General features: G+C 46.1%; 1 protein-coding gene across 3 annotated transcripts in view; it reads left to right on the top strand.

Annotated features, from left to right (window-relative positions):
* The first annotated feature begins 1,364 nt into the window (after positions 1-1,364).
* TSPAN12 (tetraspanin 12) overlaps positions 1,365-12,451 on the top strand; it is a 57,515-nt gene continuing 46,428 nt past the window's right edge. The window contains exons 1-2 of one of the 3 annotated variants that reach the window (XM_068165076.1): positions 1,365-1,510; positions 1,927-2,063. In XM_068165076.1, the coding sequence (XP_068021177.1) occupies positions 1,998-2,063 (66 nt within the window). In that variant the 5' untranslated portion in view covers positions 1,365-1,510; positions 1,927-1,997. Of the gene's footprint in view, positions 1,535-1,926; positions 2,064-12,451 lie in introns of all 3 variants that reach the window. The other 2 variants (XM_068165050.1, XM_068165059.1) reach the window with 2 other exon arrangements.

The raw sequence follows: 12,451 nt of genomic DNA, 5'->3' as shown, positions 1-12,451 counted from the left end.
TTTTTACTCTTTCTCATCTTTCACTAGCAGCTGTCAAACCAGTCTTTATATAGCATGTACTAATGACCATTTCCTCTTCTAGTTAAGAAACATTTTTCAGCATTTTCTCCTGATTTTTGTGACAGTGGCACTGCAAGAGCTTCATATGTATTGATAGAAAATTCTTTGCTAGTCTGCATGTAACTCTTGTAACACAATTCTTCCTTTTGAAAGGAACAGACAATCAGAACCAGGCTTAAAAGGAAGGCAAGCCAGACTCTGAAGGAGTTAAGGAGGGTACCAAGCAAAGAGCAGAAAAAGGGAGATATGCACAGGAGGGCTTTAGGGTAAATGGGTCCTGGAGCAAAAGGAAGGAAACTAAATCTGAATCTAGACTATGGAGTAGACAGAGCTGGAGAAAATCTGAGAAAGAGCTAAAATAAGCAGACAGGAGTAAAGTCCATCATAATCCAGTAACACACTGAGAAGGCAAGACCAAGTGGTGAGACCAATACACATGGCAGTAAAAAATTACCACCCTAAGCACACTTGAACAGATTTCAGAGCTAGGATGACTTCTTCACCTTACTTGTGGCCTCTGTATAAGTACTATGCACAGTACAAGGTAAATCAATGGTTATGTTGCTAAAATAAAATAAAATAAAATAATGAAACTGCAGATTTTGCCCGTTTCAGGAATGATTTATCTCCGATATGGTTGCGCTTCCAAATTTGCTGCTTAGCTGTGCAGAGCAGGTGCCAGGCTTTTAATGGCCAGGCTGGGGTTCGATGTCAGCAGTTCAATTTCCAGTGCAACAGCGGTGAGACCTCGTGAAATGCCTGTGAAATCTCGCAGACACCCCCCACGTTTTGTGAGGAATTTCCCACTCTGGGCCGACATGCCATAAGATGCGGCTTGTCCAAGCCCATTGCTTAATGTCTTCCCTGAAGGGAAAAAGCAAAGCAAAGCAACCGCCACCATAATTGGGCTTGTTGGGCCTGACTGTCAGCGGGAATGCGTTTCTGGGGATAACCCCTTCGGGCTCTGCCCCTGAGGCCGAGGGCCAAGCCCACCCTATCGGGGGCACTCCCCAGGAGGAAACCCACGGTCCCTGCCAGTGGAACTTCCCCATGCCGTGAGCTGCCATTGACACTGAGCTCCGCAGATCCGTTTCCACAGTAGGTAGGTGTTTCAATGAACACCTCATTACTGCTCCCGTCGGTCAGCGGGTCGGGACCCGCAAGGCCTTTCTCACCCCGCGGGGCCCTGACGGGGCGCGATGCACGGCCGCGGCGCTAGGACCCGGCGGGTGTCGGCAGCCGGAGGCGGCGCATGCGCGGCGGTGTCGGTGCAGCTGGCCGCCGCCGCGCTCGGCGGAGCGCTGCGGGCGGGGGCGCAGGGGCTGGGGGCAGCTGCTGGGACCGTCGTCTTAGCGTCCCGCCGCAGGCAGCGTCCGCACCGTCGGGCATGGGCGCCGCGGCTGTGCGCTGCGCTGCCTCGCCTCGTCCCGATGAGTCCTCGCTGGAGCAAGTGAGTGAGGGGGGCGCCCGGGCGGTAAGTGGCCGCTGTTCTCCGGCCGCCCTCCACGGGACAGCGTGCCCCTCCCGGGTTGGGAGGGAGCCAGCGCTCCTGGACCGTGCCTCCTCTATCCTGGGCACTGCTCTGGTCCATGGGCAGCCCGCGGATTCTCCCCTGTGCAAAGTTTTATTAATAAATCTGGCCCATCGGTATCTCCGGGAGCGGAGGGTGGGGCGGGAGGAGAAGGGAGGCTACGAAGTGGGTGACCGGTGGGCGCCGCGGGGGTCCCCGCGGGGCTTGGCCACTCCCGTTCGGGTGGGGCCGGTCTCAGGGCTGTCCCGCGGCTGAGCTCCGCTCTGCGGCGTCCACCTGCGCGCTGGTTCCTCGGCAGGAAGGTTTCGCACGGTCCCTCTCCACCTCTTCTGCAGACCTCTGGCCTCCCAGCCTCGGGAGGAAGAATGTGGTGATAGGATGGGGCTGTCTCCTGCGGGGGTTCGCCATGGCCAGGGAGGACTCGGTGAAGTGTCTGCGCTGCCTGCTCTACGCCCTCAACCTGCTCTTCTGGGTGAGTGGAGATACGCGGAGCGGGCCCAGCATGGATGGGCTCCCGCCGCCGCTGTCCGAGCAGGTGGCGACCTGGCGGCGGGTGGTGGGGCGCACGGCCGGTGGATGGAAGTTGCCTGCTTTGGTGTGTACTCCCATATGTTCCCATTAAGGAATACTGGTCACTGGAAAATAGGGAAAAAGCAACCCCAACAGCCCAACTTGTTTGGAAACTATTTGGAAGTAAAACGATACTTGGTTTTGACCGGGTGTTATAAATACACCCGTGAATTTGTGCACATATAACATGTAGAGAGGGAAACATCCATGGCTGGCTGTGACTTCCTGACTCGGTTTCAGAGCATCCCGTGTCCCGAGCTGAACTCTCAAGCTCTCACAGGTATCTGAGCAGTCAGTTGCTTTTTGGAGGCTTTGCCGAGTCTTTTCTGTGCTTTCATTGGCTAGATCCTAGCTAGCAGATAAGGTCAGGGGGTGATTTCTTATTTGTTTTCTGCATTTCAGTCAAAGCTGTATTTGTGTAGGAGCAGGCTTTCTTGCTCACCAGCATAAGTGGGTATGATCAGCACTTGCTCCTAAACTTTCACAGCTCTGGACAAACCACATGATTGAGATTGCTCAGAGTCCTCAACTGCACAAAATTAAATCTTCTTGACTATAGCAGCACCAGAACAAAAGGATACAGTCTCAAGCTGTGCCAGGGGAAGTTTAGGCTGGAGATGAGGAGAAAGTTCTTCAGAGAGGGAGTTGTTAGCCATTGGAATGTGCTGCCCAGGGAGGTGGTGGAGTCACCATCCCTGGAGGTGTTCAAGAGGGGATTGGATGTGGCACTTGGTGCCATGGTTTAGTAGTCATGAGGTGTTGGGTGTCAGGTTGGACTTGATGATCTTTGAGGTCTCTTCCAACCTTACTGATTCTATGATTCTGTAACATTTATGCTGGATGAGTGTAAGAGAAGGAAAGGATGAAAGGCATGATATTCCACAACCATGCTCAATGGCTAACTCCTAAGATGCTGTAGACTTGCATGATGCCGGGATAATACGTGGTGGGACCAAGTTTAGTTTATAACAGAGTTGAGATTAAGTCCCGTAGTTGCTGAAAATTAAGAGAGCAGAATGAGAGAGAAAACTGTGAAACACTGTTTTGTGCAGAATGGTACTTCTTGTATAATGCAAACGATCAGGAAATGGGTTGAAAGTATGTAGCTTTGTAGGCTGTGTTTAATAGAGAGAAGAAACATATTTCTGTAGTGCATGTAGGAAGAAAGCTCCTTAATAGGAGATGAGGAAATCTTTATCTAAAAAAACCTTTGAGTAATTGTTTCTCACGTCATACATAAGTTTCATTGAATACTGTAAAAATATAAACCTCTGTGTTTTCTTTTAAGATTAAGATTGTCTGGGTTCAGCTGGCCTTAGTTCAAGTTTGGATTTTCACACATATGCTATTAATTAAGTTGAGTTTATGGACATCCACATGGTTGAAAACATCCTGTCCTCCTGCTACTCACCTGTTCACTGATTTCCATGATTTCTGCCTCGAGGTGCACTTAACAGTTCTCACTCACACCTTAGCTCACTCATTTGACCCATAAACTTAGTTTGCTCTTTTCCCTTGCTCTCCATGCCAATTGCTTGTGTTGTCCCATCTGATTTACTATTCAGGGGCAACTTTTGATGGTTGAATAAGCCATTTAGGTGGTACTCAGGTTACATATAAGGTTATACCCTGACCCTGTTTCTGCTGATCTGTTGTGTGGTGATAGAGGCCATGCTGCTGCAACTGAGCTCTTAATTTCTCAGTCCCAGGATGCTTTTATCTTTGGAAGGGGCTAGTGTGTTGTGTTGCTGTCCCTCTGTAGAGAGATCAAGGTTCCAGCTGGGAGATTTAAATGTCTCCCCCCACTCTTTGCTCAAATTTTAAGTTCCTTTCTGTGTCAAATTGTGCCTTCCTACTTTTCATTGTTTTGTTCCTTGTTTTTCCTGTCATGGACCTCAAGCATGGAGCTACACAGCAGCTTTGTGCTTGGCAGTAGAACATTACTGACTACAGCTGTAATGTGGTGCTACTGTTAAATTTGTCCAGTCTTAACTCGTGTCCAAAATTGGATGTGACCAAAATCATTCATGGCTAGAAATCACTTCTCATACTTCAGATTTTGCTGCCATTTAAGTAATGATATTTGAAATAACCCTTAACTCAAGCATGTGATTTTTATTTTATCTTTTTAATAGGAAAAAGGGTCTTTTGAGTCTGTGATGGTGTAAAAAAAGTTCTAGGGAAGAAAATGGGAACTTCTCATGCTTGTCTCCAAAATACAAATTAAAAAGTATGTAATTAGTCTTCCTAGTTGAGGCTGAAAGACCTGTGGCTCTTTAGCCAGAAAAAGAGAAGGCTGGGGGGGGGTGGATCTTACCAATGCATATAAATTTCTAAAGAGTGGAGGTCAAGAGGATGGGGCTAAGGGCTAGGCTCTTTGCAGTGGTGCCTAATGATAGGACAAGGGGCAATGGATAAAAACCAGAAAGGACACAGGAGATTTCACTTGAATTTAAGGAAAAACTTCTTTACTTAAGAGAATGACAGAGCATTTGAATGGGCTACCCAGAGAGATAAGAAAGTCTCCTCCAGAGACTTTCAAAACCCACCTGGATATACTCTTGTGCAACCGGATGTGTAGGCATTCCTGTTTTAGTAGGGTGTTGGACTAGATGATTTCTGGAGGACCCTTCTAACCCGTACCAGGACCATACTGTGTTTGTGTGAGACCAGCACCCAAGGGAATGGGAAATGGGACCCAAGTAGCAAGGTGGGATCTGTGTAGTGCTGAAGCATGTAAATTTGTAGTTAAATAATAAATGTCAGTATAGCAGATGGCTTGAGCTACAGGTGTTGCAAAGAATTAAAGGTTCTCTTCCATAAGGTATATAAAATGAACTTTGTCAGAATTCGGCTGAAAAGTCGACCAGCCCATTTGGGGTTCTCTGTGTTTTACAAAGGGCATGAAGGCTATGGTTTGGTCCAAACCAAATAAATAAGCAAAATAACCCAAGCCTGCCAGAACTTTGTGGTAAGAAACAGAATGTGTGGTTTGTGTGTAGTTAAATCTATTGCAGTTACATCAGACTTCTTTGAAGGAAAGTGTGTGTGTAAAAACCTCTTACTGTTTATCTGTTTCTCTCCCCCAGTACACTGCACTGGTTGGGCCACACCTTGAGTCCTGTGTCTAGTTCTGGGCCCCTCAGTTTAGGAAAGATGTTGACTTGCTGGAACGTGTCCAGAGAAGGGCAACAAAGCTGGTGAGGGGTTTGGAGCACAAGGCCTGTGAGGGGAGGCTGAGGGAGCTGGGATTGTTTAGCCTGGAGAAGAGGAGGCTCAGGGGAGACCTCATTACTGTCTACAACTACCTGAAGGGAGGTTGTAGCCAGGCAGGGGCTGGTCTCTTCTCCCAGGCAACCAGCACCAGAACAAGAGGACACAGTCTCAAGCTGCACCAGGGGAGGTTTAATCTGGATGTTAGGAATAAATTCTTCATAGAGAGAGTGATTTGCCATTGGAATGGGCTGCCCGAGGAGGTGGTGGAGTAGCCATCACTGGAGGTGTTTAGGAAGAGACTTGATGGAGTGCTTGGTGCCATGGTTTAGTTTATTAGATGGTGTTGGATGATGGGTTGGACTCGATGATCTTGAAGGTCTGTTCTGGTCTATTCCTATTCTGTTCTATATTTAACAGCTAAATACAAATCTGCCACTGGCTGCTGCTTGTAGTGAAATCTGCCATGTCTCCTCCTCTGTCAGAACTTTATTCTTCTCCTGTTAGGCTTAGTGGAAGTTTAGCTGCTGCCTTTTCTGAGTGTCAGAGCATGTGACCCCAGGGAAAGTTTTCTTGTGACAAGTTCCTCTGGCAGCAGGTACATAACTACTGGTGTGGGCATGGGGACCGTGATTTTGCCTTGCTGTCTCTCCTTCCATTTAGAAAGCTTTAGATTGCCTGTTGTTTATGTTAATGCTTATTTGGATAAGTACTAGTCCAGGTTATGGGCCGGTTGTCAGAAAGTTTAGATTAGATGAGCCCCTTGAGAATCTGCAGCCACATTCATCCTGAGCATGGTGGGTTCTTGTCCCAATGGGTAAAAATAGGAGTGGTGCTGTTCAGACCTTCTGATTTGGGATGCATATATGTGGGTTTTTTTAAGCCTGATCTTAGACAGTTTTTTGTTTATCTTGCTTACTTCCTTTGCAAGGGCAGTTGCCTTTAAATTACTTTATATCTGTTGATAACATGCCCAGTGGCTGTGTCAGTTGTCAGTGTTTGGCTGAAGACAGTGAAGATGTGCAAAAAGCTTTTGCTGACTTTTTTAAATCGTGGTTTGACTGAGGGTCCTGACTAGAACAGGGTTACATTCTCTCCTTGTTTGACTGTGGTGGTGTCCAGTTGTAGGTCTAACCTTATGTGCCAAGAGGATTGCTTTCTCCTCCAATCTGGGGGTCTTGAAGCTTTTGAAGTCCTAATGAAAAACTGTGCAAGAGCCAGTAGTCAATGTGGTTTGTTCTGATTTTCAACCTTTAGAGTTCAAGCTGTCCCAGTGTGTGTATGTTGGGACTCCAACATTTGTCATTGCAAGCCTGGTGAGGGCAGACATTGAATTGCTGGAACGTGTCCAGAGAAGGGCAACAAAGCTGGGGAGGGGCTTGGAGCACAGCCCTGTGAGGAGAGGCTGAGGGAGCTGGGGTTGTTTAGCCTGGAGAAGAGGAGGCTCAGGGGAGACGACTTGTTGCTGTATCCAACTACCTGAAGGGTGGTTGCAGCCAGGTGGGGGTTGGTCTCTTTTCCCAGGCAACCAGCACCAGAACAAGAGAACACAGTCTCAAGGTGCACCAGGGGAGGTTTAGGCTGGATGTTAGGAAGAAGTTCTTCCCGGAAGGCGTGATTTGCCATTGGAATGTGCTGCCCAAGTAGGTGGTGGAGTCACCATCACTGGAATTGTTTGTGAAGAGACTGGATCGGGTGCTTGGTGCCATGATTTAGTTGATTAGATAGTGTTGGATGATAGGTTGGACTTGATGATCTCCAAGGTCCCTTCCAACCTGCTTAATTCTATTCTATTTTTATGCATAACAAAACTGTCTAATCTGACCATTAATACTGCTGAAAAGATGCGGGTGGGTGCTGTAGAAGGCTTCATAAGTTGATCACTGTCAGAGACTACAGAAACAGAGAAGTGAGCGAACTTGTTGCTCCTCTGCTGCCATTCTTGTAGCTTCTCCAGAGCATTGCTCATAGGTATATAGCTGTGTGCTGCCTGTTTAGTTAGAAAGCATTATTTTCTTTTCCCTGGGCTCAGCTGATGAGCTGTGATGTGGAATGGTGGACAAGGTGATGTACCTGTATGTGCATGAGAGAGAGGCAGGCAGTGTTATTTAGTGTGCTTTTTGTCATTATTGGCCTGAAGACTCCTTAGCTGTAAATAATTCATAAACAGTCAACAAGCCCAAGGCTCTGTTTTAGTGATTCATCCTCTTTTGATCAACAACCAATAAATGTACTGCCTTTACTATTCTGGAAAAACACTGGATTTGTGCATGTGAATGGATTGGTACTCCTGGACCTGCAACTTGCAGTAGATTGTGAAAGATCTTTCTTCTGAGGTGGGAATAAACCTGTTGTCAGTGCTGTAATTGATGTTGATTAAGTGACTGACTGGTAATAGACCTGATGATACTCTTCTGAAAGCTGTTTCCAAGACCAATTAAACCATGCATCTGACTGCAAGATGTCTGTTTCAGAGCAATGGGAGTTGCAGATGCGGAACCTCCTCAGTCTTTTGATTTCATAAAGGTGTTTGGGGTTTTTGTTGTTGTTGTTTGTGTGGGGTTTTTTTCTGCCAATGCCCTGTATGAGTAATATCCTTCAGTCTAAATCCTGCAGTTCAGTTTGTTTCATGCTGCTGCCATCATCATGTATAAAAGAGCATCACTTCTTAAAGTAATTTATGAGACTGGGAGACCCAGCTTGATTTCTGCAGGTTTCTCATCTTACAGTCCGTAACACTGCTGTTTTCAGCTTATTACATTCTGGGCAACCTTATAAAAAGTGACCTCCAGAAATTCACAGTTAGCATGCACAGTATTCAGTGCTTAACTAAGCAGATTATTTTAGTGGTGCTTGATAGAAAACATGGTCCAACCACTTCTTGATTTCCAGTTCTTGGGGGCAATACTGGTCTTTAATGTCTCCAGATAGCATGTGTCAGGGCTTGGAGAAATCTTGTTTTGATAGGTCTCCAAGCATATTTATGCAGTTTAGGAGACTGCAGGGTCTTCTCTTCTGGTGGGGCCCTTCTGTGTTAGCAAGTTCCTGAAACTGTTCCAGCTCAGTAGTAGTCATGAATGTAACATGAGCATCTTCATTCATGATGACATAACTTGTCATCACAGCAATCCTCCTCACGCTATTTTACAATGTTGCTGTTGTCTTTCTCTACTTCCCTGCAGTCCCTTTCCCAGTTAAACCAACTTTGTGAGTCCTTATGCTGGAGAGACCTTCAGTTGCAGAATATGGTCAGCCCATAATAATGAGACAGGCATAACACAGGAGGCTATCCAAGGATGGCAGTCATTACGGGTTGTGACAGTAGATATAAGTAAAAGCAGCACAACCTTGTTTGTCAATTTCCTCCTTTAAAAACCCAACCAACCAAACCAAATAAAAAGTCACCAAAATTCTCAAAATATAGCTAACATGAAGGTAAAAGCCTGTGTAGACTTTCTGTCTTGAGAAAACTGCCAGCTTTCCCCCCCTCTCTTTTTCTGATGTGCATGTGGGGCAGAAAGGAGGAGCAGCTGCTGTTCTGTTGCTTGTAATTAAGAATGACTGGACTATAGTGTCTTGGGCAAATGAAGGTTGTAAATTGCATATGGCTGTGTCATAGTTGATAAGGATCTCTTAACCAATGATGAATAGTGTCACTGGATGTTTGAGCCAAGCCACATCCTTCACCTTGTGAGGTTTTTCTGCCTGGGGATATGCTGTTTCTCCTGAGCTGTGCCTAAGCTTTCCTTCAGGTACATAGCAGTACCATCTGATTTGAACTATGGTTGGGCCAATAAACCCTCCTGGCAGGTAGTAGAAGTTGCTTTGCATTTATCTTGAATTTATGCTTCTGAACAAAAACCCCACATAAAATGAAAGCAAGTACCCAATTAGTATTCATTTGAGTTTGAATACTTAAGCTAATTTTTGATGTATAGTGTGTACCACCTGAGAATTCTGAGCAAGGGAATATTAATGTTGTGCAAGATAAAACTAAGGGTGGTTGGAAGCACTGATATTGTGTTTCCTTCTTTTTCCAACCTCAAATGTATCTATTGAATCTTGTAGGGCTTTTTGCTTCGTTTTTCAAATCTACTGTGACATAAAGAAATCAGTCTATCCTGCTTTCCCTGGGTCCAGATTCTCATAGAGGTTGTGTTTCTGTTGCTTTCCAAGTTCCAAACATGTTGGTGGGATTTGTAGATACTTGGGATGACTTAATAATATCCACTGAAACGAATGCTGCCTGACTGGGTACCTAGAGCAGTGTAAACATGGGGTTCATTTTAGGCTATTATGCTCTGATTCTAGAGCCTGCATGTGTAATTGAAACCTGATTTTGTTAGGAATGATGCCAGTTTCAATGGGAATATGGTGTCTTTTATAGGAATGTGTTCAGCAGAACAAGCTGTTGGGTTAGTTTGAAACCCAGAATTAATTTCCCAGCCAGCATGGATTTAGGAAGGGAAGGTCCTGCATGACCAACCTGATCTCCTTCTATGATCAGGTGACCCACCTGGTGGATGTGGGGAGGCCTGTGGATGGAGTCTACCTGGACTTCAGCAAGGCCTTTGACACTGTCCCCCACAGTAAACTCCTGGCCAAGCTGTCAGCCCATGGCTTGGATGGGATCACACTGCGATGGGTTAGGAACTGGCTGGAGGGCTGAGCCCAGAGAGTGGTGGTGAATGGTGCCACATCCAGCTGGCAGCCAGTCACTAGTGGTGTGCCCCAAGGATCAGTGCTGTGCCCTGTGCTCTTTAACATCTTTATTGATGATCTGGATGAGGGCATTGAGTCCATCATCAGTAAATTTGCTGATGACACCAAGCTGGGGGCAAGAGTTGATCTGCTGGAGGGTAGAGAGGCTCTGCAGAGGGACCTCGACAGGCTGGACAGATGGGCAGAGTCCAAGGGCATGAAATTTAACACATCTAAGTGCTGGGTTCTGCACATTGGCCACAACAACCCCATGCAGTGCTACAGGCTGGGGTCAGAGTGGCTGGAGAGCGGCCAGGCAGAGAGGGACCTGGGGGTGCTGGTTGGTGGTAGGCTGAATGTGAGCCTGCAGTGTGCCCCGGCAGCCAGGAGGGCTAATGGCATCTTGGCCTGCATCAGGAAAAGTATTGCCAGCAGGAGCAGGGAGGTCATTCTCCCCCTGTACTCAGCATTGGTTAGGCCACACCTCAAGTCCTGTGTCCAGTTCTGGGCCCTTCAGTTTAGGAAGGATATTGACTTGCTGGAGCGTGTCCAGAGAAGGGCAACAAAGTTGGTGAGGGGCTTGGAACATAAGCCCTATGAGGAGAGACTGAGGGAGCTGGGGTTGATTAGCCTGGAGAGGAGGAGACTCAGGGGTGACCTTATTGCTCTCTACAACTACCTTAAGGGAGGTTGTAGACAGGCAGAGGTTGGTCTCTTCTCCCAGGCAACCAGCACCAGAACAAGAGGACACAGTCTCAAGGTGTGCCAGGGGAGGTGTAGGTTGGAGGTTAGGAAGAAGTTCTACTCAGAGAGAGTGATTTGCCATTGGAATGGGCTTCCTGGGGAGGTGGTGGAGTCACCATCATTGGAGGTGTTCAGGAGGAGACTTGATAGGATGCTTGGTTGCGTGATTTGGTTGATTAGGTGGTGTTGGATGATAGGTTGGACACGATGATCTTGAAGGTCTCTTCCAACCTGTTTTATTCTGTTCTATTCTAATTTTAATTTTGGTCTTTGAGAACTCTTACTTTTTGGTGTCTCTAGACTGCATCATTTATGTAGCATGATTACTTTACCAGACTGTGTCCTAACAAAATAGAGTTCAGTCGTAAGTCAACTTTGTATCTATCCCAATATAACCCTCCCATGCATTTCTTCATAGGTGACACGGCTTTGACATGTTGGTAGATGAGTCTTTACACAATGGTCCTGAAAAAGAGAGTGGCTTAGTGTCATTATGGAAAGGAAAAAATAAACTCTGTCCTAATTTTGAAGATGACATGAATATGATTCTGAATTGGCATTCAGACATAAATGCGTCCACAGACATTTTTTTGTGTAATCCTCATGATTAACTGTGTGGAGCTCACTGAATCTGCTTTGAGGTTGAAGGTACAAACATGTGCTCACTAGATTTGAGCCAATAGCTCAAGGGAAACTGCTTACACTGGTAAGCCACAATCTCCAGCAGATCTGTTAATATCCACCTGGCTTGTAGGTACTTGCATTTTTCTTTCTTCTTTAAATTAGCATCTCAGTAGAAGATAGGTGCCCAATTATTCATGAGTCCTCAGGCACTGCTGTTTTACTGAGAACATTTTCCATCATCTCAAGTCCCTACTAGGGATTAGGCAAAGGTCATAGGAATAATATCAGGTTTTTTAAATCTTTTGTAGCTCTTTTCCAAGGTACAGGAGACAGTTTAATTCGATGCAGTTTTATAGGAAAGTATAAAGTACAGAATTATTTTAGTAATTTTTGTGTACATATGTGTAAAACAGGAAAGTTAAGTGATGTACCCACAACCAGCTGTGTAGGTCCCATGTGGGAGGTACATATCCTTTTCTCATAGGAGTCTTCCAGTTACATACCTGCCATCTATGGAGTTGGCTGCTGCTTGTGAACAAAAGCAAGCTCTTGCAGAAGCAAGAGTACATTTCTTAGTATGTGAAGGCATATCATCTTGACAGTGGTGTATGGCTTGTGATAGGGATCTGGAAACTTGACCTCTGAGCATTGCTGCAAATTACCCACAATCAGCAGCACATGCCTCTGCTTCCCCAAAGGCAGAAGGTCTCTTGACAGTCAAATGCTTACTTTTGAGGGAAAGTGCACTAATCATGTCCTAACAATAAGTGCAGCGCCTAGATAGTCGCAGAAAGGATGGATGCAGAAGTAAGATGCACTTTCTTATTCCTCTGCTTTTAATGTACCCTTGTGCTGTGCAGCCCTGAAGTCGATATGTGGGTCTGACACTCATTAGAACCAGCTGATAGATGAACTGCACATCGACCTGTTTGCATATTTGGGCTTGTATTTGTTCTTTATGCTCTGCTGCTGCACAAGACTTGCATAACCAGCTGCTAAAAACTTGCT

Source organism: Melanerpes formicivorus, unplaced genomic scaffold, assembly GCF_026170545.1.
Source record: "Melanerpes formicivorus ecotype bairdi unplaced genomic scaffold, bMelFor1.0.p_v2 SCAF_3, whole genome shotgun sequence".
Lineage (NCBI taxonomy): Eukaryota > Metazoa > Chordata > Aves > Piciformes > Picidae > Melanerpes > Melanerpes formicivorus.
The sequence above is the reverse complement of the archived record's forward strand: the minus strand, read 5'-3'. Positions and strand labels throughout refer to the sequence as shown.